This window comes from Nylanderia fulva, unplaced genomic scaffold (assembly GCF_048542155.1).
Source record: "Nylanderia fulva isolate GAGA-0341 unplaced genomic scaffold, ASM4854215v1 Scaffold13, whole genome shotgun sequence".
NCBI lineage: Eukaryota > Metazoa > Arthropoda > Insecta > Hymenoptera > Formicidae > Nylanderia > Nylanderia fulva.
The window spans coordinates 5,826,303-5,852,747 of NW_028189518.1; the positions used below are offsets into that span (position 1 = coordinate 5,826,303).

At 27.9% G+C, this 26,445-nt stretch overlaps 5 protein-coding genes across 6 annotated transcripts; all 5 read left to right on the forward strand.

The window, feature by feature from the left end:
• The first annotated feature begins 1,137 nt into the window (after positions 1 to 1,137).
• On the forward strand, positions 1,138 to 7,510 carry LOC114944841 (uncharacterized). The gene is made up of 10 exons (XM_029320896.2): positions 1,138 to 1,485; positions 2,935 to 3,225; positions 3,511 to 3,718; positions 3,867 to 4,036; positions 4,165 to 4,354; positions 4,597 to 4,751; positions 4,997 to 5,180; positions 5,432 to 5,757; positions 6,077 to 6,272; positions 6,559 to 7,510. The coding sequence occupies exons 2-10, from the start codon at positions 2,992 to 2,994 to the stop codon at positions 6,642 to 6,644; spliced, it is 1,749 nt and encodes a 582-aa protein (XP_029176729.2). The 5' UTR covers positions 1,138 to 1,485; positions 2,935 to 2,991; the 3' UTR covers positions 6,645 to 7,510.
• A 634-nt stretch (positions 7,511 to 8,144) lies between these two features.
• On the forward strand, positions 8,145 to 13,737 carry LOC114944836 (odorant receptor 82a-like). Its single transcript, XM_029320892.1, has 6 exons — positions 8,145 to 8,281; positions 8,518 to 8,771; positions 12,478 to 12,956; positions 13,104 to 13,208; positions 13,376 to 13,531; positions 13,647 to 13,737. Exons 1-6 carry the CDS (start codon positions 8,178 to 8,180, stop codon positions 13,698 to 13,700), a joined length of 1,152 nt encoding a protein of 383 aa, XP_029176725.1. The 5' UTR covers positions 8,145 to 8,177; the 3' UTR covers positions 13,701 to 13,737.
• Positions 13,738 to 15,019: 1,282 nt separating this feature from the next.
• LOC114944829 (4-vinylanisole receptor-like) lies at positions 15,020 to 18,701 on the forward strand. The gene is made up of 6 exons (XM_029320883.1): positions 15,020 to 15,156; positions 15,394 to 15,647; positions 16,994 to 17,475; positions 17,643 to 17,747; positions 18,329 to 18,484; positions 18,600 to 18,701. Exons 1-6 carry the CDS (start codon positions 15,053 to 15,055, stop codon positions 18,651 to 18,653), a joined length of 1,155 nt encoding a protein of 384 aa, XP_029176716.1. The 5' UTR covers positions 15,020 to 15,052; the 3' UTR covers positions 18,654 to 18,701.
• Positions 18,702 to 19,366: 665 nt separating this feature from the next.
• LOC114944828 (4-vinylanisole receptor-like) lies at positions 19,367 to 21,954 on the forward strand. The gene is made up of 6 exons (XM_029320882.2): positions 19,367 to 19,520; positions 20,005 to 20,258; positions 20,640 to 21,121; positions 21,329 to 21,433; positions 21,638 to 21,793; positions 21,883 to 21,954. Exons 1-6 carry the CDS (start codon positions 19,417 to 19,419, stop codon positions 21,934 to 21,936), a joined length of 1,155 nt encoding a protein of 384 aa, XP_029176715.1. The 5' UTR covers positions 19,367 to 19,416; the 3' UTR covers positions 21,937 to 21,954.
• Positions 21,955 to 22,644: 690 nt separating this feature from the next.
• LOC114944827 (4-vinylanisole receptor-like) lies at positions 22,645 to 24,705 on the forward strand. Of its 2 annotated transcripts, none has more exons than XM_085479864.1 (6): positions 22,645 to 22,816; positions 22,921 to 23,180; positions 23,358 to 23,830; positions 24,070 to 24,174; positions 24,306 to 24,461; positions 24,652 to 24,705. In XM_085479864.1, exons 1-6 carry the CDS (start codon positions 22,701 to 22,703, stop codon positions 24,703 to 24,705), a joined length of 1,164 nt encoding a protein of 387 aa, XP_085335990.1. In that variant the 5' UTR covers positions 22,645 to 22,700. The 2 variants fall into 2 exon arrangements, with proteins under 2 accessions (XP_085335990.1, XP_029176713.1); XM_029320880.1 differs by having other exon boundaries at positions 22,645 to 22,804; positions 22,927 to 23,180.
• The last annotated feature ends 1,740 nt before the right edge of the window (positions 24,706 to 26,445 follow it).

The following is a 26,445-nucleotide window of genomic DNA, read 5'->3' on the forward strand; positions in this document are numbered from 1 at the left end:
ATTACTGTCAACTGATATACATACTGATATATAATGATGACAATTGAATCACAGTAATCGTAAAGAACGAATAATAAAATTTTGTCTTATATCCTGCACGAAAAAATTACAAGAATACAAAAAATTACTATAATAATAGTTCTTCAATAATATATATTATTGATATACTAATAATTTTTTCGTATTTTTGTAGTTCTTGTTCGTAAGGAATTATATTATCATCAAGTATAAATTCTTATATGCAGATAAGAACATTTCCTTATTGTTATATAATGTTTTTAAATAGATATGACACGAAGATATGTAAGTATACAAATGCATATATGTATATTTTATGTGTTGATCGAACAACATCTAATAAAATCCTATGTAGTTCTCTTATTGTTTGTTATTATATATTTATTTAGATATTTATATATTTTTTTCTTCTCTATCTCAATTCCTATTAAATTAATTATATCTCAGATGGAAAGAAGAATGGAAAATTAATTTCGAAAACAAAATAAATGTAAATATATGTAATATTTCCTTTATCATATACCATATTTCTCTTTTGAAATGGCATTATTTTTCTTATTTTTGCTGTCTTGTGGAATTTTTAATGTGCACAAGAACTGCAATAATTTAAAAATCATTTTTATATATTTATATAAAGTTTTATATTTATTCCAGGATTGTTATTTTATGTCTATTTGTTGCATAATAATATACTTTTTTATGAACATTTTTTCAAAGGATTTTTTAAAACATTTTTTAATTTTTTATTTTTCTAGCTGTTCCACAAAATATTTGTCCTATTATTTTAAAATTTTTTCGTTATATTAATTTAAAACTAATTAATATAATTCTGCTTGATATCAATAAAGCCATTAAAAGATGTCACTCGAAATCAAATATATTAGAAGAGAAAATAAGAGCAAATAAGAATTGCGTAATATATTATTGAAAATATATTCTTAACTTTAATTTAATATTAATATTAATTATGTTAAATTCATAATAAGACGTAATAACTGCTGTTAACCGATGATGATTTCTCTAGTTTCTTTTTTTACTTCTTCACATTCTTCCTTCCCAACGCAGGAAGACGATAGTGGGGAGTCAAGCGATATCTCGTCGCTTGAAGTTAAATGGTTTGCTGAAGAACGCAGCAGTTAGCTAGTGAAAACGGCCACGCACAGTCATCAGTGCCACATCGGTCGCAACCGTACCGAATCGAGTTCGAAAGCGAGTTTTCTCGCATCGGAGAATTCGCGAGTTGTCTTTTTGCGTCGCATCGGAATCTTATAGGATATAGATAGTGCATGCATCTCGCGTTGTAACACACCGATATATCCTACGGCATTATATTTCTGTTGATTATTAGTGTACTAACGTGTCGTTGAAATAGTGTTCTGACATCACTGACATCACTAAAAATAAATCGTATATCTGTGCATCCTACAACGCACGCAAAGAGAGAGAGAGAAAGGGACGGAAAATAATGTAAGAATAATTTAAATAAAAAAAGTAAATTTTTGAAAATGTATAATTTGAATGTATAATTTATTTTGATATTTTTTATGTGCACGTATTGTGTAATAAGACATATTAGGATTTATCTTCCAAATTTTTTCTAGAGAAAGAGAAAGAGAGAGAGAGAGAGAGATTATATTATTGGTTTACAATCACAAGAACATTATTTGCAACAAAAAATAATTCTTTTTTAAACGTTATTTGTTATTGTAACAGTTTTGACATTGAAAATATTAAGGCCTATTATTGGTTTACAATCACAAGAACATTATTTGCAACAAAAAATAATTCTTTTTTAAACGTTATTTGTTATTGTAACAATTTTGACATTGAAAATATTAAGGCCTAATATTTTTGAAAATTATTATCCATATTGTTTCGATATTAAGTAATTTTGCGTTACTATATGTATTTTTTAAATCCAATAAACTTGTCACTAACATTTAAATATTATTTTAGTATTGTATCATTACTAATGATAATTCACTCAAAGGATTATGCCCAGTTTATTGGGTGAACAGTCATGAATCATAATTTAAATAATAATATGTTAAATAATAATTTAAATAATAATAAATAAGTATAATTAAATATATTTTTTCTTTAGATAATGTGTAAATGCCTCATTCTATATACATATATTTAAATAATATATTTAACTATTAAATAATATATTTAAATAATACATTTAATAATAACAAAATAATCGTACATACATATATACACTAAAGAAATACAAATAATTTTTCTTCTCATGTACATCAATTTTATTCTCTTTGATATTGTCATCACTTAAATTGTTAAAAAGATTTGACTTTCTGCAATGATAAAGATTTATGTCAGTAGCTTAGAATAGAACAATAATAAAGTAATAAACAACAGCATTCTTTGAACTTTGGATGCCTTTTATATTCAGCATTTAAAGCATTTTTTTCTGATTATATGGTATACGCGCTTTTTGCGCTTTAATTACTTGTTATGAGAGTTAACACTTTTCTTAATTTGAAATCAGTATACTTGCAATCATAATTACTTTACTCGTGATAATTTATTTAACAATGGCAGACATGATCTAGACATTGATACTTATATCGCCTAATATAAATAATAATTGATTTTAAAACAGCCACGACAAAATCTATCATATTTTGTAAATCATGCTTGTTTCCCTTACGAAAAAAAACTACAAGAATACGAAAAAAATTACTGCTATAACAATAATATATTATTGAAGAACTATTATTATATCAGTAATTTTTTCGCATTTTTGTAATTTTTTTCATAAGGGTTTGTTGTAGATAATATAATAATTGTACAATAACACAATTTCAACTACGTTTGTCAATGTTATTTATTTTATGGATTTCAAAAACTTATTTGTATTATATAGTAGTAATTGCTCATCATGCTTATTTGCAGATTACGTGCTGTTCATTATCTATTGATACAATAAATCAGTAGTGTCATTATCTAAATATGGCGACTCATGCATTCCGCGGTATCCAGAGGTTGAACCGAGTATTAGATGCTAGCATAAAAGTGCTGAATTCCTCATTAAGGTGTGCATCGACATCATTACAAACTAGACTTGTAACAGGCTCAAATGGCGAGAAGACGTTTATAGCTTCTAATGATCTCTCTTATCCGGAAACCATAATCCACGAATTTATTTGGAACAACATTGAAAATTATCCTGATCATATCGCTTTGGTAATTTTGATAATATAGTAGATTATATATATTATTTCGTATATGATAAATAATCTATTTACGTGGAGCGATTCTAATTAATCGCGTCATCTCTTTCAAGCAAATTATATTATTCAATGAATTATTCAACGAAATGAATTAAGGAAAATTTTTAAAAAAGTAAAAAAAAATGTTTAAAATCGAAAAATATAATCAAATGTAAGCGCATGTTAAATTTATTAAGTAACAGAGTGCATAGAAAATTAATACGATACCGATACCGATTTTATAATATATTTTGTGTAGGAATGTGGTATTAGTGGCAAGAAATACACGTACGCACAAGCCAAAGATGCGACATATTATATTGGCAGAAGTTTGCGGCACATAGGTCTCAAAGAAGGCGATGTGATAGCATTGGTGGCGCCTAATTTACCGGACGCAATTTTAGCTTTCCTCGGGAGTTCGTCAAGTGGACTCATTATCACTACAATGAATCCGTTTTGTACTGCTAGTAAGTTGCTTTATTTATTATTTTAGATGTTACAATTCGAGATTGATAGGATTCGATACATGCGCGCATAATATCTAAAACGGAACATAAAGAAGAGGACAAAATAAGTTATTGTTACACTATAGGTAGACGTGATAAAAATTTTCAGACGAAATGTCCAATCAGCTGACAAAAGCCAATGCAAAAGCAGTTATCACGTCAGCTTCAATTGCATCAACAGTGTTGGCTGCAACAAGAGCTTCTCTTCCACCTGGAACACCTTTTATTGTGATTGATGATAAAGCTGGTTCTATACCAGATGGTTCGATACCTTTTGATGTCAGTATTAATATACATATATATACATTTATGAATATATATATATATATATATATATATTTAGTAATATTTAAATATCATAAACAAAGACGCTAACATTAAATAAGAATAAGGAAAACAATTTTCAGGATCTCATAACACGAGGTAAATCATTACCACCTGTAAGTACGAAGGCAACTTGCGACGATGTAGCAATTCTACCATTCTCAAGTGGCACAACTGGATTACCAAAGGGTGTTATGTTAACACATCGTAATCTGGTTTCTAATATCGAAATGACTCAAGCCTCTTTTGGCGATTCATACCGTCCTACTACAAGTATCTATGATGTTATTTAATAAGTAATCGTTAAATCGATTAATTAATCATTAATTATAATTACGGCTTATTTACTGTTACCAAATTATGCGAGTTGCGAGTTAAAATTGTATATTATATAGTTACTTGTAAAATGTATATTTTGTTTAAAAATGGTTTCTCTGCCCTGCTAATGATTAATTGATTGATTGGCATCATTTTTTATTACGTTTTAATTTTGTATCTTTTATTTGTTGTCATAGGTACTTATCAAGAAAGCTATCCTTTAATATTACCTTTTTTCCATATTTACGGACTGAACGGTGTGGCACTTTCACGTCTTGCTTACGGTGCGAAAATAGTCTGTGTTCCAAAATTTATACCGGAAACATTCCTCGATGTGATGCACAAAAGCAAGGTGAATTCACTTGCGAATATAAATTAGAATACATTTTTTGATAAATTAAGAATTTCGGTTAACAGAATACTAGACTAAATATTAGAATATATAAGTCCAAAATAAAAATTAATTTTTTAAATCTTATTATTTCAAACTATTTGTCTTAAAAATAATCATAATTTCTTAAATTATTTTTATATAAAAAAATTCATGAAAGAATGAACGTTCCAAGTTTACGATAATACAGTTAACGCTTTCTTTAGGCAACCGGACTGTTTTGCGTGCCACCAATTATATTATTTCTGTCAGCTTCTCCTCTTGTTAAAATGCATCATCTCGAGCATCTTCACTCAATAATAAGTGGGGCCGCGCCGCTCGCGAAAACGGACGTCGATAAATTATTTAACAAATTCAACATTGATTCCACTAACATTAGGTTTCGTCAAGGTGAGTATTCGCCGTTGAAAGAAATTGAATAATTAACGAGAAATTCTCGATCCGTGAACAAACAAAAGAAAAGAAAAGGAGCAAGTTTTTAATTGTTTTCAGAACAAACATTTTATAACAAACAAGAGTTATAAACGATATAGGTTTAATTCTTAATGAAATTTAATGCTATGCTTATAATGCAACTATTGTTTATATCAGTCAGGATCGTAATACTGATTCATTTAAAAAAGTTGCTTTAATTTTTCAAGGTTACGGATTGACAGAAACTTCATCAGTGGCATTCGTTGAAAATGGAGAGAAATTTTCTAGCATTGGAAAAACCGTAGACGGTACCCAAGCACGCTTAGTAAATATAGAGACTCAGCAGGATATCGCCACTCCTGGCGAAACAGGCGAATTATGGATTAAGGGACCTCATGTTATGAAAGGATATCTAAATAATGAAGCTGCAACGAAAGCAACATTAACCGAGGATAAATGGTTGAAAACAGGCGACATCGCTTACTATGACGAAGATTATGATTTTTTTATTACGGATAGATTGAAAGAACTTATTAAAGTCAAAGGATTCCAGGTAAACACTCGGTTCCGCGATAAAAAGAATCTTTCTTGAAATAGATATAGATAAATAGATAGAGATAAATACAGATAAATAGATAGAGATATAGATATAGATATACAGAGAGAGAGATAAACACTTTGAACGCTGAGAAATAAGATATCAATGACATAGAACTTTGGACTAATTACGAAAGTTCAAAGTTATATGTATACACACAGACATCGAATTTATCTAATAAGTCCGAAGTTCTATAGTCGGATGATATTTTATTTCTCGGCGTTTAAATTGCCTCTTTTATTCAATTTAAAACGTTATTTTCTTTTGGCTGAAGGTACCTCCAGCGGAATTGGAAGCTTTATTGCGATCACATCCGGATGTAGATGAAGCAGCAGTGATCGGAATTCCGCATCCGAGGTGTGGCGAGGTACCAAAAGCGTTCATAGTGGCGAGTAAGGGTAAAACACCTACGGAAGACGATATTAAGAACTTTGTGAAAGGAAAAGTCTCCGACTACAAGGAACTCGAAGGTATAATTCAATTTCCAATAAGTTAGTATCGTGTAATTTGTAACTACCTTGTAACGCTTAAAATTAATTATTAAATTGATGAGATATTATGCTTTGTAGAACAATTATTATGTGGATGTTCAAAAAGTTAAGCAAATATCAGGACAAAAATCCTTAATTGATACATAATATAATTAAAGATGTAATAATAAAAATTTATATAAATATGGAGAAAGACAAGACAGTTAAAAACTTTAATAAATATAGACTTATTATTAGAGATTGCATATACATTTTTCTTTTTCAGGCGGGGTTACATTCATTAATGAGATTCCGAAGAATCCTTCTGGAAAAATTCTAAGATCAAAATTGAAGAGCACGTATCATTCTTAAACAGAATTTTTAATAAAAATTTGTGTAGAATTAAATCAATAATATAAAAAATTTTGTATAAAATAAGTATAAATGAGGAGTAATTTTACGGATATATATTATTTTATATGCAATTTACAGTTTTTTCTCAATGAAAATATGCAATTTTAATATGTAAACATAAATGCACTCATATATATATATATATATATATATATATATGTATCTGCTTAAGAAGAGTGTAAAAACATGTTAATATTCCTATAGAATCTATAGAATCTATAGAAAAAGCAGAAATCAAACATAACATATATAAATCTATGAAAAAAAAATAGAATGCTTATAATTAATAAGTCTGTTTGTGCTGACTGTACTTTTGTACTAGTTCAAAGATTGTTTTTTTTACTCGACATTGGAAGAAAAAAGACAACCTCTGAACAAATGCAAGAAAGCAGTCAACACAAACAGACCTTATTTTATAAAGATTGTACAAATATTTAGTAAAATTTTAACACTTGTATTATATTAATATGTTTAAATTCAGAAAGATTGTTTTGAATTGTTTTCCATTATTATTCTGTACATAAAAAATATATAAAATATATATATTTTTATAAAATAATATAGAACAAATATTGTATTTTTATCAAAAAATAATATATTTTTGAATATGTCGAGTTTTGATTTAGCTATTATTGTTATTACTTTGATAAAATATACATGTAGGAAGAGGGATAAAAAGAACGAGTTTTATAAAAATTATTGAATCTATCGCATATGCGTGTATATATGCCAGATTAGGCTTTCGGAAATTATAGTATCTTAATTTTATCTTTGTAATTCATATATTGTGTTATTTTTTAAAAATAAAATGGCATTTTTATAAATCCACATGTATTTCTTTTCCTCAACTATAGTAATAATATTTTGATATGATTTAAGAACATCACATAGCAGCGAACATAATAATACAAATTATTAATGCAAAAAATTGGTGTTTTGTAAAATTAGAATATAACTATATCTTGTGATATGCAATTTTTGTCAACTTTATCTATACATCTCTATATCTAGTTTTTTTAATAAGATGATTTAACCGTATAGAATATTTTGTTTCAATAATAATATCACTCGCAAACTTTCAATTTTATGAATTTTTATTTTACAGCTTTATTTTTATGATAACTTGAAGTTTTTTTTATATATTTATAAGATATTAGAGGAAAGAATCTTTTAAATAAGACAACTTATTATATTGAAGACTTGCATGACATATTGCTAGTAGATTATTATATCTTGCCCTTAGAATGTTATCTCTCTAACGAAAATATAAAATCGAATATATAAAAATGCGAACAGAGCAATATGAGAAAAGCGCGGATGTTTCTAAATGAACGACATTAAAAGATAATGCACCCTAACATAATACTAGCTATACATCGTCGTTATTAATGCAAGAACATTGTAGTCAGAGACTTAGAATTCTGAACTGATGCCACACTACATTTTGTTATTGTCAAGGGAAGATTTGCTGTTAGATGCGACTATAAAAATATGGACTTATTGCCAGTGAACTTCTTTATTTTTCGTTTTTGCGGTATGTGGAAAGAACATAAGAGTAGCAACTTGATAACATGTTTTGCCAATTTCTGCTACAGGTAATATTGTAACATATATATCAAGCAAAAATAGAGAAAATTTAGTTATTATTTTATTGAAAACATTTTATTGATATATTAAAATCAAAATTTTCTTTAACGGAATTTATTAATTAAGTGATATAAGAAATAATATATTATGTATATATAGTATTATTTAATATTATGTGTTCACGTGTGCAATACACATGCATACATATTTCTCTTTCTTTTCACGTACTTATATACCATGATAGGTATATTATTGCTATTTTAATATATTACTGCACAATATTCGAAATAATCGAGCTCATATATAAGAAAAACGATATAGAAGTTTTAATAGAAGGTCTATTTCTTGTTTTTACTTACGTGATATTGTGCCTAAAATATCAAAATTTTTTGGTGCAACAGTATGAATTGAATGCTTTATTAGATTGTTTTCGCACTAAAATCTGTCAGCCGAAAGATTCGATCGAGAAATCGATACTGAAGCAATACGATCGCAAAGGTATTTCTATTATATTGTAATTATCTAGAGTAAAAAATTAAATGTATATTTTCGAATTAAGTAACTTTTTTAGAAAGAAGTAATAATAATTTTTTCTAAAATTAACAAAATCTTAGTATATACAATAATATATACTTAGTATATACAATAGTATATACAATAATTATTAAAAGTTTTTCTTAAAGAAAAATAATATATAAATGTACATGATAGTAAAACAACTTAAAATTGTTCGAAGTATGACCCTTCTGCGTCAATACATTTTTGCCAACGCGATTTCCATGCGTCATAAGATTTCTGGAACTCCTTGACTGGGATGCTGTTCAGGGAGGCCGTCGAAGTAGCTTGTACGTTGTCAACCGACTCGAGCTGTTGTCCTTTGAGCTCCCTTTTCAGCCGAGGAAATAAAAAAAAGTCCGCCGGGGCCAAGTCGGGACTGTAGGGCGGCTGCGGCACCGTTGCCACACCGATCCGGGTCAGGTAGGCCGTAATAACAAACTTTATCGCATAGCGTTGCTCTATCGTTCTCTCCATCACAAGTTCGACGCGACCACTAAGCAGAGGTTCACAGAATAAGCCGTCCTAACCCTCCAAGCGCATGGAAACAATTGAGCGACCTACCGTTGGAAAGCTAAGGGTACCCCCCTTCCTCCCCAACCGGTCCCATCGCTCTGCGATGTATAGTCGCGTCACAAAAAAATGCGACGCATTACTTTCCGGACAAACCCTGTATAAACATAAATATATATGCTTAGCTAAATAAAGCTTTTTTCTGTAATTAGTCATTAAATATAGAGGAAAATTGTCTAAATCATATCACTTAAGATATTTTATTATATTTTTTATTTTAATAATTTCTCTAAATTACAATATATTCTGTTTGAAACTGATTTGTATTTAATATTGGATATTAATATCGAAAATTATAGTTTCATCTTTACAATATCTATTATTACATATTTAACTTTTTGTTAAGCACAAATTAATTAATTATTATTGAATAAGATATTTATTCCTTTCTAAAAAAGACATGCAAAGTCGATTATCACAAATTTTGTTGCTGCTTTTCCGCGATGCTGTTTGGTTGTTTCGATTAACATTGTGTGTTATATTAATAGCATTAAACAACTAATAGTTCGACAGTTGTAAAATAAAAAATAAAGATAATATCAATAACGCGCGCGAAGCACGCGCTTGTGTGTTGTCTTAGTACATAACAAAAATTCAAAAATTAAAATTATATACATAACAAAAATTCAAAAATTAAAATTATATACATAATTAAAATTCGGCAAATTAAAATTATGTACGTAATAGACATTCGAGAATTAAAATATAAAATTAAAATATAAAATACATAATAAAATATAAAATTAAAATATAAAATATGTAATAAAATATAAAATTAAAATATAAAATACATAATAAAATATAAAATTAAAATATAACTGTTTAATATAACATACTGCAGCATCATTTATACCTGCATTATTTTTTAATGAAAATTATTGAATTGTATTTCTCAAATTTGTATTGCCCCCGAAGTCTCATTTCGGCCATTTTAGTTGGTCGTTGGACCCTTACGCCCGCCTTTCCTCTCAGGGCTTCCCTCATTTCGAGGGCAAACATGTCAGCTTTTTTGTTGCTGTTTGCCCCCGATATCTCAAAGATATACGCTCCTGTGGCTCCTCGTCTGACCTTTGCACCTTCCATGTTGAGGCCTTTCGCCTGCATCTTCTGTCGTGCCTCCCGGAGATTTTTCTCATATGATCCGGGAGGGCATGTCAGCGTTATCGCTGCCGTCTTTGGCTCCCTATCAGTTTACTATACTAACAATAATTTGCTATCATAATTAAACTTGATAACAAAGCTGAGATGATTTATGCATCGACACAATTACTTTTACTTAAACTTCCTATTATTGTATTAACAAATATGCTTATAAATATTAAATTTATGTAGCATATATATATATATATATATATCATTTTGTTTAATCTAACCGAATATAATTATATGCACGCAAAGCAAAGTTATATTATTCTTTGATAATAAAATTTTAAAATTGCGACGCATGCCTGCAAAAATTATTATTGCAATCAATACATAAAAAATATATATCAATTAATTATGCAAATAAAAATTCAATAAGTACTTAAAACTTTTACGGAAAATACAAATAAAGAAATAAAATTTTTTACAAGAATCTTTTATGATTAAATATCTATATTTTCATTAGAGATTCGCGCGAAACTCCATACCCCCTATATTTGTCACGCTGCGCGGTTCGCGCGAGACTGATTCTCATGCGGGGTATCGCGAGCGCGGGCCCGATGGTCACATGACCACTGGTCACATGACCGGTCATGTGACCAGTGGTCATGTGACCATCGGGCCCGCGCTCGCGATACCCCGCATGAGAATCAGTCTCGCGCGAACCGCGCAGCCTGACAGATGTGTGGAATGTATTAATCTAATGCAAAGAATAAAAAAAAATAGTTACTTTCGTCGCGGGCCCGATTTATTATTGACTGTGAAGTTGGATGTCGCTGTCTTGATCGAAAGATTTTTATGGAAAATTATATTTTTTATTTTCTGTTAAAAATGTATATATTGAATTTTATTAATCACGTAATTAATAAATATATTTCTATGCATGCATTGCAATAATAATTTTATCCATTCGTTGCAATTTGTAAGGTTTAATTATCAAAGAATAATATAACTTCGCTTCGCGCACGTAATTATATTTGATTAAACTAAATAAAATGAGAACAATATATAAAGAGATACATTTATACAAAATACTTATGAAATAATATAATAGAAATTCGGCAAATTAAAATTATGTATTATACATAATAGAAATTTAATAAATTAAAATTATATACACAACGGAAATTCGGGAATTAAAATTATACATAATAGAAGTTCAGCGAATTAAATAAAATTATGTATATAATAGAAATTCAGTGAATTAAAATTATGTGCATAATAGAAATTCGGCGAATTAAAATTATGGTCATAACATCAAGCAACTGTCATTGCAAAGATTAACAATTTGACAGTTGTAAAATAAATATAATAGAAATAGTATCGAAGGCGCGAGCAAAACGCGCGCGCTTGTGTAATAACTTAAAATTGAGATAAAAATAATTTTTTTGTTTTGGTATGATTGTAAAAAAATGATAAAATTTAAAAAACATGACCAATTTATTTACAAATATTAATTTAAGTTTTATAATAAATATAATATGCACTTGAAATATAAATGTGAAAAATTGTATGATAAACTTTTTTAAAAAAATGTAAAATAAAATACTATATTGTTAGATTTATTAGCTAAAATAAATTAATCAAAGTAACATTCATCCTATCAGTTTTTTTAACATGTGGAACGCACAAAATAAGATATATTCTGAAAATCTTTTGTTTGTATTTCTTATATTAATTCTTATATATTAATCTTACATTACTCATTTTTTAAATATTTGTACTGTTAAATGTTGTTTATAATTAATAATAATAAAGAAATTAACGAAAGAAATACGATTTAAGTAATCGGTACGTAGGCAATTTTCCTCTAATTATAGATAGTAGTAAATATGTATATTTATAAAATCTATACACCTTTTGTACATATATGTATAATAATTAATTATTTTACAAATTCCATTTCGCTATACATGATATATTACGCACGAAGCTAAGAGAACTGCCTGTTTCTATATGTCCTTGTGTCTATCAACGGGTTTAATGATGATCGTGGAACCTTTATTGACTCAGGACGAAAGATCTTTACCGATTCAGATGTACATACCGTACTCTATCACACCATTACTTTCTTACGTGTTGACTTATCTTCAGCAAGCCGCAGTTTTAATTTATGGAATATTGTTGAACACTTCTTTAGACTCCATGGTGTATGGTTTCATTATTCATACCTGCGGACAAACTGAACTGCTGTGCTATCGATTGACTGAAATATTTCAATCTCTCCAAGAAAATAACGACAAAAATGCAAAACACACAATTGAAAATTTCGCTATCACAGAATGCGTGAAACATCATATTTTAGTTTATAACATCATACACAAGATACAATCGTTATTTGTATGGACTGTTGCTGCATTATTCTTCTTCAGTCTCATCACTCTTTGTACTAGCATCTATCAAATGTCAAAAGTAAAAAATTTTTGCCTTTCATATATATTTGTTTATAAATATAAAGATCAAAATAAAACATAATATTCTAAATATTAATGTTTTTAAATTTCATTAATGATATTTATGTAATATAAATAATGTCGCAATTGATGTTTCTTATTACAGACAAAGTTACTCAGTCCAGAATTCTTTACTTTTATCTTGTACTTAGGATCAATAATGTTCCAAATATTCTTATATTGCTGGTATGGCAATGAACTTGATTTAAAGGTGTTGCTAATAATTTCTTCCTTTTTAATTTCTTCTTGATATTTTACATTTTATATTTTATACAATATATATACATATATATATTTTAAATAAATATGTATATATATATATATATATTGTATATATATATAGTATATATATACATATATAATACATATTTAATTTAGAATAAAAATATCGCGTACGCTATTTATGCAAGTAACTGGACGATAATATCAACAGAGCAACGTAAAAAGTTGTTACTGGTAATGATGAAGAGCCAGAAAGGAATGATACTATCTTTTCATGGAATTTGCACACTAAACCTTAACACTTTCACATGGGTAAGTATATCTAATATATACAACAAATAAAATTCAAAAAAATATAAGACGCAATGCAAATTCTATTCAATATATATATTCTGCAATTACATATTTATTCTTCATATCTGCACAGATTATGAAAACGTCCTACTCTGCTTTCAACTTGTTGCAACAAGCTTCGAATTAGTAGCCTCTATCTAGTCTTTTTATCTAGTAAATATAATATTACTGCTTTAATTTAACTAATATTGAATTGCATTTTCATAATATATTTATTAGTAGAAACATTGATTTTTAGATATTTTTATATTAGAAACTTATTTTCTGTAGATTATCTTTTAAAATAAGCACGTTGTATCTGTCTGTTTGTAACAAATAAAATAAAATTTCATGCGCTGAATGTTTTTCCAAATAATTAAAAACAATACAAATTTAAAGGAATTAAATATCTGCAATTTATTTTATACAATTTTATTATAAATATCCTATTATTTTCGAGACATAACGATAGGCACGTCATCTCTTTCAAGCGAATTATTAATAAATGAGTTATTTAACAAAACTAATTTTAAACAAGTAAAAAATCTTAAAAAAAGTTTAAAAACGTAAAGTATGATCAAAGGTAAGCATAATTAACTGTTGAAATTATTAAGTAGCAAATATAATGTATAAAGAATTAATAATACATTCCTGCACAAAAATTATAAAATCGAAAATTATTAATATCAATTTTATAACATTTTGTGCAGGAATGTGGTATTATTGGCAAGAAATGCATGTACGCACAAGCCAAAGATGCGACATATTATATTGGCAGAAGTTTGCAGCACATAAGTCTTAAAGAAGACGATGTGATAGTATTGGTAGTACCTAATTTTCCGAACATATACTGTTAGGTTTCTTCGAAAGTTTTTATGTAAAATTATTTTATATTGAACTATGTTATTGTCTATGAACTATTTGATCTGATTGCAACAAGTTATTTCTATAAATATATTTTATCAATTTTAACAATTTTATAAATTTTTATATCTATTTTCTTAATAAGATGATTTGGTTGTATAAAATATTTTGTTTCCACAAAAAGATATTTTTCGCAATAAACTTTCAATTTTATAAATTTTTATTTATAATTTTATTTTATATTTATGATTTGACTTTTTCATATTTATAAGATATCAGAGGAAAGAATCTTTTAAATAAGACAGCTTACCATATTGAAGGCTTGCATGACATATGAGCTATTAGATTGTTATATCTTGCCTTTAGAATGTTTCTCTAACGAAAATATAAAATCGAATACATATAAATATGCGAAAAGAGCAATATGGGAAAAAGCGCGGATGTTTCATTTAAATATGGACGACATTAGTTAAAATAATGCACCCTATATATACCCCATAATACTATAGCTATACATCGTCGTTATTAATGCAAGAACATTGTAGTCAAAGACTCAGAATTCTGAACTGATGACACGCTATATTTTGTCATTGTCGGGGGAAGATTTGCTGTTATGTTAGATGAGACGATAAAAATATGGATTTATTTCCAGTGAATTTCTTTGTTTTTCGTTTCTGCGGTATATGGAAAGAATATAAGGATAACAACTTGATAATATGTTTTACCAACTTCTGCTACAGGTAATATTATAATATATATGTCAAGCAAAAATAGAGAAAATTTAATCATTTTATTGAAAACATTTTATTGATGCGTTAAAATCGAAATATTCTTTAAAGGAAAAATATTCATTAATTCAGTTAAAAAGAGAATTTTGAATATTAATGTATAATATTATTTGATATAACGTGTTCACATGTGCAATACACATGCATACATATTTCTCTTTTTTTTCACATACTTATATATTATGATAGGTATATCATGGCTATTTTACTATATCACTTCACGATATTCGAGGTAATCGAGCTCGTACGTATGAAAAACAATATAGAAGCTTTAACGGAGGGTCTATTTCTTGTTTTAACTTACGTGACATTGTGTCTAAAATATCTAAATTTTTTGGTGCGAGAGTATGAATTGCGTGCCTTGTTAGATTGTTTTCGCAATAAAATTTGTCAGCCGAGAGATTCTATCGAGAAATCGATACTGAAGCAATACGATTCTAAAGGTATTTCTATTATATAGTAATTCTAGAGTAGTAATTTTTTTAAATGTATATTTTCGAATTAAGTTTTTTTACTAAAAAGTAATAATAACTTTTTCTAAACTTTACAAAATCTTATTATTAAATGTTTTGTTAACAAGAAATAATATATAAATATAAAAATGTATAAATATAAATATATGCTTAGCTAATCAAATAAAGTTTTTTCTCAGAAATGTGTAATTAATAAATACATAGAGGAGAGAGTTGCCTAAATCATATTACTTATTTTAAGTTATATTTTATATTTTAATAATTTATAAATTATACATCTTGTTAAAAATTTAATTGTGTTTAATATTGGAAATTAATATTGCAAATTATAGCTTTATCGTGTTACGATATCTATTATTACACATTTAACTTTCTGTCAAGAACAAATTAATGTGTTATAAACTTTCTCATGATGATAATGTGAAGTGTAAAAAAAGATATAATTTAAGCAACCGGTTTCCTAAATTGTATCTTCTTTAAAAATAATTTTTCTAATAGAAATAATAGAAAACTTGCTTAAGAAAAATATAATTGATTTACTAATACATAGTAAGAACATTTGTTATAAAGAAATATTTAGAATATAATAATTAAGAAATAACATATCTATATTAATGCTTAATTCATATGTTTAATTCATATCTCATATTAAATATCTCATTTTTTACCAACAACAAATAAATAATATTCAGCATATAATTATTATTAAATAAGATATTTATAACTTACAATTGAGACAGTAATACTTTTTTTGTTATGGAAGGAATTGTTTGTGATGATAAGATTTAGGAAACATGATCAATTTATTTAAAAATATTGATTTAAGTTTTATAGTAAATATAATATGTACTTGAAATAAATATAAAATATTCCATGATTAACTTATTTAAAAAAAATACAAAAATGTAAAATAAAACTATATCGTCATTTATCAGCTAAAATAAATTAATCAAAAGTTACATCAATTGTACCTGTTTTTTTTTAATGTAGTATTTTAATGTAGTTTTTTAATGTAGTACAAAATAACATATATTTTGATAATCTTTTATTTATATTTCTTGTATTACGCTTATATTACACATTTATTTCATATATTTACTGTTAAATGTGATTCGTATTTAATAATAATAAAGAAATTAATGAAAGAAAAAAAATACGATTTAGGTAACCGGTATGTATTAGGCAATTTTCCTCTAATTACAGATAGTAGTAAATATGTATAATTATAAAATCTTTACATTTCCTTTGTACATATATAATAATTAATTATTTTACAAATTCCATATTTTGCTATATATGATATATTACGCACGAAGCTAAGAGAACTGCCTGTTTCTATATGACCTTGTGTCTATCGACGGGTGCAATGTTTGTCGTGGGACCTTTATTGACTCAGGACGAAAGATCTTTACCGGTTCAGATACAATACATACCGTACTCCATCACACCATTACTTCCTTACGTGTTGACTTATATTCAGCAAAGTGTAGCTTTAATTTATGGAGTATTGCTGAATGTCTCTTTCGACTCCCTCGTGTATGGTTTCATTATTCATACCTGCGGACAAATTGAACTGCTGTGCCATCGACTGACTGAAATATTTCGATCTCTTCAAGAAAATAATGAAAAGAATCCAAATAAGGCAATTGAAAATTTCGCTATCACAGAATGCGTGAAACATCATATTTTAGTTTATGATATCATACACAAGATACAATCGTTATTTGTGTGGACTGTTGCTGCATTATTCTTCGTCAGTCTCATTACTCTTTGTACCAGCATCTATCAAATGTCAAGAGTAAAAAAATTTTGCCTTTCTTACATATATATTTGTTTGTATATAAATATATATGTATATAAAGATCGAAATAAAACATAATTAAAAAATATTAATTATTTTAAAAATTAATTATTAATATTTATGTAACATATAAAGAAAGTTGCAATTCATGTTTCTTATTACAGACAGAGTTACTCAGTCCGGAGTTCTTTATTTTTAGCATGTATTTAGGATCAATGATGTTTCAAGTATTCTCATATTGCTGGTATGGCAATGAACTTGATTTGAAGGTGTTGCTAATAATAATTTCTTTTTTTTTAATTTCTTCTTGATATTTTACATTTTATACAATATATACAGGGTGTCCCATAATTCGCGAATCACCTTTTATGGGCAGATAGAGCGTGTTAAACTGAATAGAAAAGTCCTGTATCATTTTGCGATATTCGCAATAATTATTGAGTTATTAACTAAAATATCTAAACGAATGAGCGGGTAGAAAGCGGTAGGCCGGATTCGATGTGCATGTCGGATGACTTATTTGTTATATACCGCTTAATATCAAAAGTATCATCTTACTTTTCGGCACCACTACATTGGTCGCCGCTCGCTGCATGACGCCACCTCTCGATCAAATAATGCTTTCTACCTGCTTATTCGTTTAGATATTTTAATAAATAACTCAATAATTATTGCGAATATCGCAAAATGATACATGAATTTTCTATTGAGTTTAACACGCCTATCTGCCCATGAAGGGTGATTCGCGAATTATGGGACACCCTGTATATACATATACATATATATATATTTCTTTTTTTTTAATAAATCGTATATGTATATATACATATGTAATATTTATTTTATTTAGAATAAAAATATCGCATACGCTCTTTATGCAAGCAACTGGACGACAATATCAATAGAGCAACGTAAAAAGTTGTTGTTCGTAATGATGAAGAGTCAGAAAGGAATGATACTATCTTTTCATGGAATTTGCACATTAAACCTTAATACTTTTACATGGGTAAGTATATCTAATATATACAACAAATAAAATTCAAAAAAATATAAATCGTAATGCAAATTTAATTTGATATATATATTCTGTAATTACATATTTATTCTTCATATCTACGCAGATTATGAAAACGTCCTATTCTGCTTTCAACTTGTTGCAGCAAGCTTCGAATTAGTACTCTCTATATCTAGTCTTTCTATCTAGCATATGTAATATTACTGCATCAAATGTATTTTCATATTATATTTATTAGTAGAAATATTGATTTTTAGATATTTTTATATTAGAAACTTATTTTTTGTAGATTATCTCCTAAAGTAAGCACGTTGTATTTCTGTCTGTTTGTATAAAATAAAATTTCATACACTGAATATTTTTCCAAATAATTTAAAAAAAATACAAGTTTAAAAGAATTAAATACCTGCAATTTATTTTATGCGAATTTGTAGACTTATAATCTTTCGTCATTTGCCTCACTTTCCATCTAATTACAATATATCAGTTCTTCTGACAAGTTTGTAGATAAATGTTTCACAATCAAAAGCAGTATGTGTAATAATATGCTTTTTACTTTCAATGTTCCTTGCTCTACTATAATGTATGATGAATAATACAAGTTCATTATTTATAAAAATAATACGCGTACCATCGCTAATGTCTAATAAACGTATTGAAAATAAATGCAGAGACGAGGAAGAAAATATAGTAAAAGAAATCAGCGAAAAAGGCTACCATTATTCGACGACATTAAATGTTAAGAAACGCATATAAAGAACGTTCTAGCGACTTCGTTATTAATTCACGAGGAAGAATGTTCACAATGTAAGATGTTTTATTATATTTTTCTTATAAGTTTCGTATTTTCGAGACATAGCGAGGCACGTTAAGAGGGTGACTCTGCCCAAGTGAAGTAATACAGAAACGATCATCTCGTGATAATGGATGTATTGCCGTTAAATTTCCGAGTTTTATGGTTTTGCGGTGCTTGGAGTGAAAAAACCAATAATAGTCTTTTCATTCGTTTTATAAGTTTCTGTTATAGGTATGATAGTGAAAAAATGTGATATTTATTTAATTATATTATATATGTCTCTGATATATAATATATTACAGATTCAAATATGTAACTAAAATGCACACAAAATATTATATATTAATTTGGTAACAAGTCTGCACTGTCTATAGATAATTTTTTATTATTGTATTTTTTGTTCCTCTTATTAAAAAAAAAATTTTTTAATTTATTTATCGAATATTATTTTTATTACTGCAGAAACACATCATTCAGTATTTATACAAATCGATGATTTATTAAGAAAAGTTTGTGCCAGATTATGTTGCAGATAGAATTTATTTTTACATTTCGTTTCTAATTCTAGTAAATTCAAATAGCTCATTAAAAATTACATATTAAAATTTATAAGAAATTACATAAAATTTTTTAGTAGAGAATGATATGTGATAAGATGATGATCAGACATGTATAATTAAAGATTTCTATTTATTAAGATATAATTAATTTTTAGATACGCCATAGTAATTTTAATATACGAATTTACGATATCTGAAGTAATTGAACTTGTAAGAACGCACGATCATATCGAGGATCTAACAGAAGGACTCTTCCTAGCGTTAACTTATGTAGCTTTATGCTTTAAGTATGGAAATTTTTTGGCGCGACAAGATGAAGTGTCCATGTTGCTAGACTGTTTTCGTGGCGATACGTGTCAACCAAAAAATTCCAAAGAAGAGATGATTCTGCTTAAGTACGATCGCAAAGGTATTCAGCTAATAATTGTATGTTATTTTGGTGTAATTATTTCAAAAATACACATATGTAGAATGAATCTTAATATTTTTAAAACAAAATTTATTTAATAATTATAATTATTATTATGTATTGTATCATAATAATATATTATAATAATTTTATATATACAATAATTTTATGTATACAATAATAAGAAAAATATATAGTGGAAAATTACATATTACAATTTTTATAGAAGATAACAGAGCATCAATTCCACTTTTTGAAAAATATATTGACATTAATTTTAAATCCGAAATTAATATTTTTTAATGTTTTAAAATAATATATATTATAATACATTTAAGAAAGTATAAAAATATACACGAAATATATATATGTCTATCGCAGTTAAGTGGTGCGTCCGAGCTTTTATGAGTATATCTCAAGCCACTTGTATAGCTCTTATACTCGCTCCTATTGTGGGACCTCAGGATACCAATAGACCTTTACCATTCAAGACATATCTGCCATACTCGATAACCGGTTTATATCCGTATTTGGCTACGTATCTTCAGCACGTAGGTGCCATATTTTACGGGGTCCTACTCAACGTTTCGTTCGATTCGCTCGTCTACGGCTTCACTCTTCATGTTTGCGGGCAAATCGAGTTACTGTGCTATCGTCTGTCGGAAATCTTCAAGGATCATCCTGATATGGTGCAATGTCAATTCGGTTCAGATAAAGGCGCGATCATTAGCGAATGTGTGAGACATCACTTACGCGTACACGAGATCGTACGCAGAATACAATCACTATTTGTATGGACCGTGATGATTTTGTTCATTTTCAGTATGGTCACCCTATGCACCAGTATTTTCCAAATGTCCAAGGTTACGTAAATTTAAATTCTTATACAATCGACTGTTATTTCTTACAATTTAATCATTGTAAAAATGTTTGTAACAATATTTGAAATATTTGTTTTAATGGCAGACAGCAAAGTCGTCATTAAAAAAGCATCATTACTACTTATTGTCTAATTCGCGATATCGCGCGAATATTATACTGACAATGAATGAATTAAATTTGCTTCGCAGAAGAGGCTTCTCAGCGTTGGATTTCTCTCACTAATTTTATATCTCGGGAGCATGTTGTGTCAAGTATTCTTTTACTGCTGGTACGGAAACGAGTTACAATTGAAGGTGTGATGATAATAATAATAATAATGTATTTTAATTACTTTAATCGATATATAATTCGCGACGAAACATTTGGAACATAAAATCGTTCTAGTTATATTATAATATTTATTTATATTTTTGTGCAAATTGTAGAAGTCATCTCAAGAAAAGGACTCAAAAAACTTACCGAATGAATGATGAGGAATTCTTTTGTCGCGTGTGCAGAGTAAAAACATCGGCGAAGCTATTTATTCGAGCAATTGGACGATTGCCACGACACAAGACCGCAGAAGTTTGCTGTTCATGATGATCATCAGTCAAAAGGGGTTGAAACTCTCTTATTATGGCATTTTTAATTTGGCCCTTGACACTTTCACCTGGGTAAGTTTATGCCGATATCTTTAACAGTATAATGATAATATTACTTTAATGATAATAACAAAGCAATGTTAATAATCTTTTTTATGCAGATTTTGAAAACATCCTATTCTGCCTTTAATGTTCTGCAACAGACGTCAATATAGCTAGACCTAAATTATAGTAAGAACAGATTGTATATACAGAATTACATATTTCTCTTTTATGTTTATGTATTTCAAACATAAATATAAAAGTCTTTTTAAATAGAAATTTTTCTCGAAATTATTTATATTTTTATACACTATAAGTAGTATTTTATATTACCATTTTCTATACATTAAAATATTTGTGCTATTTATTTTCTCTCTACAATATTATCTCTCTCTATAATATTATTGAGCGTTTAGAAATTAACTTATTGTAGAGCGTAGAAATAAGAAAATTGGAAGATAAAATGTTCTGTCTAATATCATCAACATGCGTGGACTTTCCGCATTGATTCTGTATATGCGGATATATTTTATTTACTACAACTATATTTTTCACGAAGCAGACGTAATACTGCTTAATATTTTATCAGCGAAACTTGTCATCTAGATAAATTTTTTCCGTAATGACAACTTAGGGCCAAAATACAACCTTCATATTATTTTTTTCGATAAAAGCGATATGCATACACAGCATTGAAGGAAGCTTGCATAGCTGAGAATGTCATAAATCGACCGTCTTTAAAATTTAAATACGTTTGATCATATTATACGTTATTATTATATTACTAATGTAGCTTTCCTATTGATAAAATGTTATCGGAAATTTCTCCTTATTGTGATCGAACGAACATCAACTTGTCATGCATTATTGAGAGAGAGTTTCTGGGGACAGTCTTGAGATAGAAACATGTCAAATGACACAGAAATAACGTGCAGCTATGGACATTCTGCCGGTGAACTTTAAAGTTCTATGGTTTTGTGGTGCGTGGAAAGAACGAAAAGACGATAACATCGTTGTTGCTTGCCTACACTCCTGCTACAAGTATATAAGCGCATAAAACATATAAGTGTGTTTAGAATTAAAATAAAGATAAAAATACTTTTACATTCAATTGTTCAAGTTTAAAATAATTTTATATTAAAATGTAAACTCTATACTTGCAGATATGCAATTTTCTTTCTAATATATCAGTTCACGATATTTGAGGTAATAGAAGTTATTCGCACGCGTGATCAAATCAATGAGTTAACAGAAGGACTCTTTCTGGCATCGACTTATGTAACATTATGTCTGAAGTATGCAAATTTTTTGCTACGAAAGAACGATATATCGAAATTGTTGGATTGTTTGCGCGTAAAAATGTGTCAACCCAGAAATTTGACGGAGAAGATGATAATAGAGACGCACAGTCGAAAAGGTATTGGAATAACTAAATTAAAAGTAGGTTTTTTATTCAATTAAGCGGTATATACGAATAATTTAATTATCATATTTAAAACTTGATAAATTCATTTCAATGTACTAATTGCCTTTCACGTACGAATTCACTGGCGAACAAGTCTTTTAGTGAAATAAATCGAAATATTCGTGACAGCTAAATGGAGTTCTCTTATCTTCTTATTCATGTCGCAAGTCACTGCTATGGGTTTCATGATCATACCAATTCTGGGATTCGGCAAGGATGAATGGATCTTGCCCACGAAAGCGTACGTTCCTTATTCAGTTTCGGAAGTATTTCCATATGTGGCGACGTATCTACAACAAAGTGCAGCGCTGTTTTATGCAGTTATGCTGAACGTTTCATTTGACTCCCTTGTTTATGGTTTCACCATTCACGCCTGCGGACAGATCGAGCTGATTTGTCGTCGATTATCAGATAATATTAGGGCCTCGGTAAATTTTAAGAAAGGATCGGATACGAATACATCGATTGAAGAATGCGTCAGGCATCACGTACTTGTGCACACTTTTGTGAAGAAAGTAGGAGCGCTATTCATTTGGACAGTCATGGTTCTCTTTCTTTTTAGTCTGATTATTCTCTGCACCAGCATTTTTTTGATATCAAAGGTTGGAATTCATGCTTTTGTCGATTATTCATTTTAATTAATTTTATTTCTAAATAACTAATAAATTAATTTCAATTTGCTTGAGTTATAATTTTCTAAATTGCAATCTAAAATATAATTTAACAGGGAATTTCCTACTAAAAACTATAGCTTGAAAACTTTAGACATATGAGAGAAATTCATTTATATACGCATTTGTTTCGCAGTTATTTGTAATTTGTAAATTAAATAATTTTGCAGACAAAACTCTTCAGCATAGAGTTTCTTTCTTTGATATTATATTTTATCAGTATGATGCTGCAAGTATTTCTTTACTGTTGGTATGGGAACGAACTCGAGTTGAAGGTAAATAATTATGTAGTATTTAAATAAAATTTCTAGAATTTAAAATGCAAAATGCTAATGTTATTTCATAAAGAAAATATTAGATCTGATTATAAAGACATACACGTATAATCAACAACTTTATTTTACAGAGCAAAAGCATCGCAAATAGCATTTATTTTAGCAATTGGACATTAACCACGTTGCGAGAGCGCAGATCTTTGATACTTATTATGATAAATAGTCAGAGAGGATTGATGTTTTCCAATAATAGAATGTTTTCATTATCTCTAGATACTTTTACCTGGGTAAGTAAATTTAGAAATAAATACATGTACGCATAATGTAAAATTTATACTCAGAATTTACTTTCAATTAAAGCACATTTTAAAGTTATCATTGTTGCTGCAATGTTCTAAATGTTCAAGTTAGTTATACACATAAAAAAGCAAATTATAGACAATTTTTAATATTATCTATCTTATTCTGGTTTTCCAGATTTTTAAAACGTCGTACTCGGCTTTTAATCTTCTGCAGCAAGCATCAAATTAATTAACAAATACATTGTTAATTATAATGAAATGTATTTTTTACGTAGTTCTATATTTATATAAAACGCAAAGTAGACGATATAAAATATTTTTTGGAAAAATCCACTTTTATATGACATCAAATTTTTGTGATTAAAACTAGATAACACAAGCGCGTTTCGCGCACGCTAAACAAACTTTTATTCCGCGAGTGTATATGTCGTAGGCTAATGATTATTTTCAGCAAATAGCTTTTGACTCCGTGTGAAAAGTTTCAAATCAATGTGGAACCTCGCTTCGCGTGGAAAAGTATATGCTAAATACAATTTGCCTACAGTGGTTCAGTCAAATAATATTTGACTAGAAAAATAAGATTTGACTAAGAAAGTAGCATTTGAAAAGAGAGGAAAAACATTTGACATGGCAGATAGCATTTGACTAGTCAAAAGCTGCTTGCTGAAAGTAACCATTGGCCTACGACATATACATAATTTTAATTCGTCGAATTTCTGTTTTCCTTTCTAACTGAGAAACTGTAGTCGAAACCACTTAATCACAAAATTAATGAACACTTATTTATCAGATTTTAACAATATTGCTCTTATGACTGAAACTAATTAAAAAATTCAAGACCGGTCTTCAAAATATTGGAAAATGTAAATGGAATAATCTTGAGTTTGATACTAAAAAATTTTTGGAAAAGACGTGTCAATTATATTATGCATTTAATTTTTGTTTGATTGTTTGTTTAAAAATGGCTTCAATCGAGTCTCTGTGATAAGCCGAATATAGTATAAAATTATAACTATGATAATAAAATTTAAAATTAATTGTAGAATTTTATTTATAAAAATAATTTTATATAAAGAAGCTGAGATCTTGGTCAGAATAAGATATCGTAATTATGGTAATATTTTCTAAAATTTTAGGGTGGGCTAAAGTGTGGGCCACTGTATTTTTAAGTGGTCCAGGACCCACCCAGGCCTACTCTTTGTGCCGCTTATGTATCAGATATATATGTATAATTTATATATATATATATATATATATATATATATATCGAGTTTCATTTTTCAATTTATCTTCTTTGTATTGACGTTGAACTCTGAAATAAATGCTATTTTAAATCCAATTTTAATTTAATTGCAGTAATTTCGTAAAGTAGTTACGTAGAAAAGTAGATTTAATATACAGTTACAGTTGTTTGAATGCTTCCATCGGAAAACGTGTTTTGCTAACGGCAAACTTACTGACCTACTGTGTGACCACTGTCATACTATGCCAAACAAATTTACTGGAATGCGTTTGACCAACACCTTTATCTCATTGCATTATTTAATGCATTGGTTAATAGAAGAGAACTAGGTTTTATTAGTAAATAAATAATCTTTTCTTTATGCATATAATAATATTATTTAACGAATTTTTTATATAATAATCACAATATATTAAACATTGTCAAATAAATTAATTTGAATTGATAACATAGTTGTGCAAACACACATCACTTATATTTTATCAAATAAATATTTTATTAAATATTCAAATAAAACAACATTTGCATTTTGAAAATTAGTACTAAATAAAACATCAAAATACAATATATTATATTAATTACTATTAATTTTTAAAATTTTATTTTTTCTTATTTCTCTATCATTTCAAAATCTGTAACTGCATTTTCTCATGTTGAATAATTTATCATCGGTTCCAATCGATATATAATGATTATAGTCATGCATTTAATGTCTCTAATGATTTT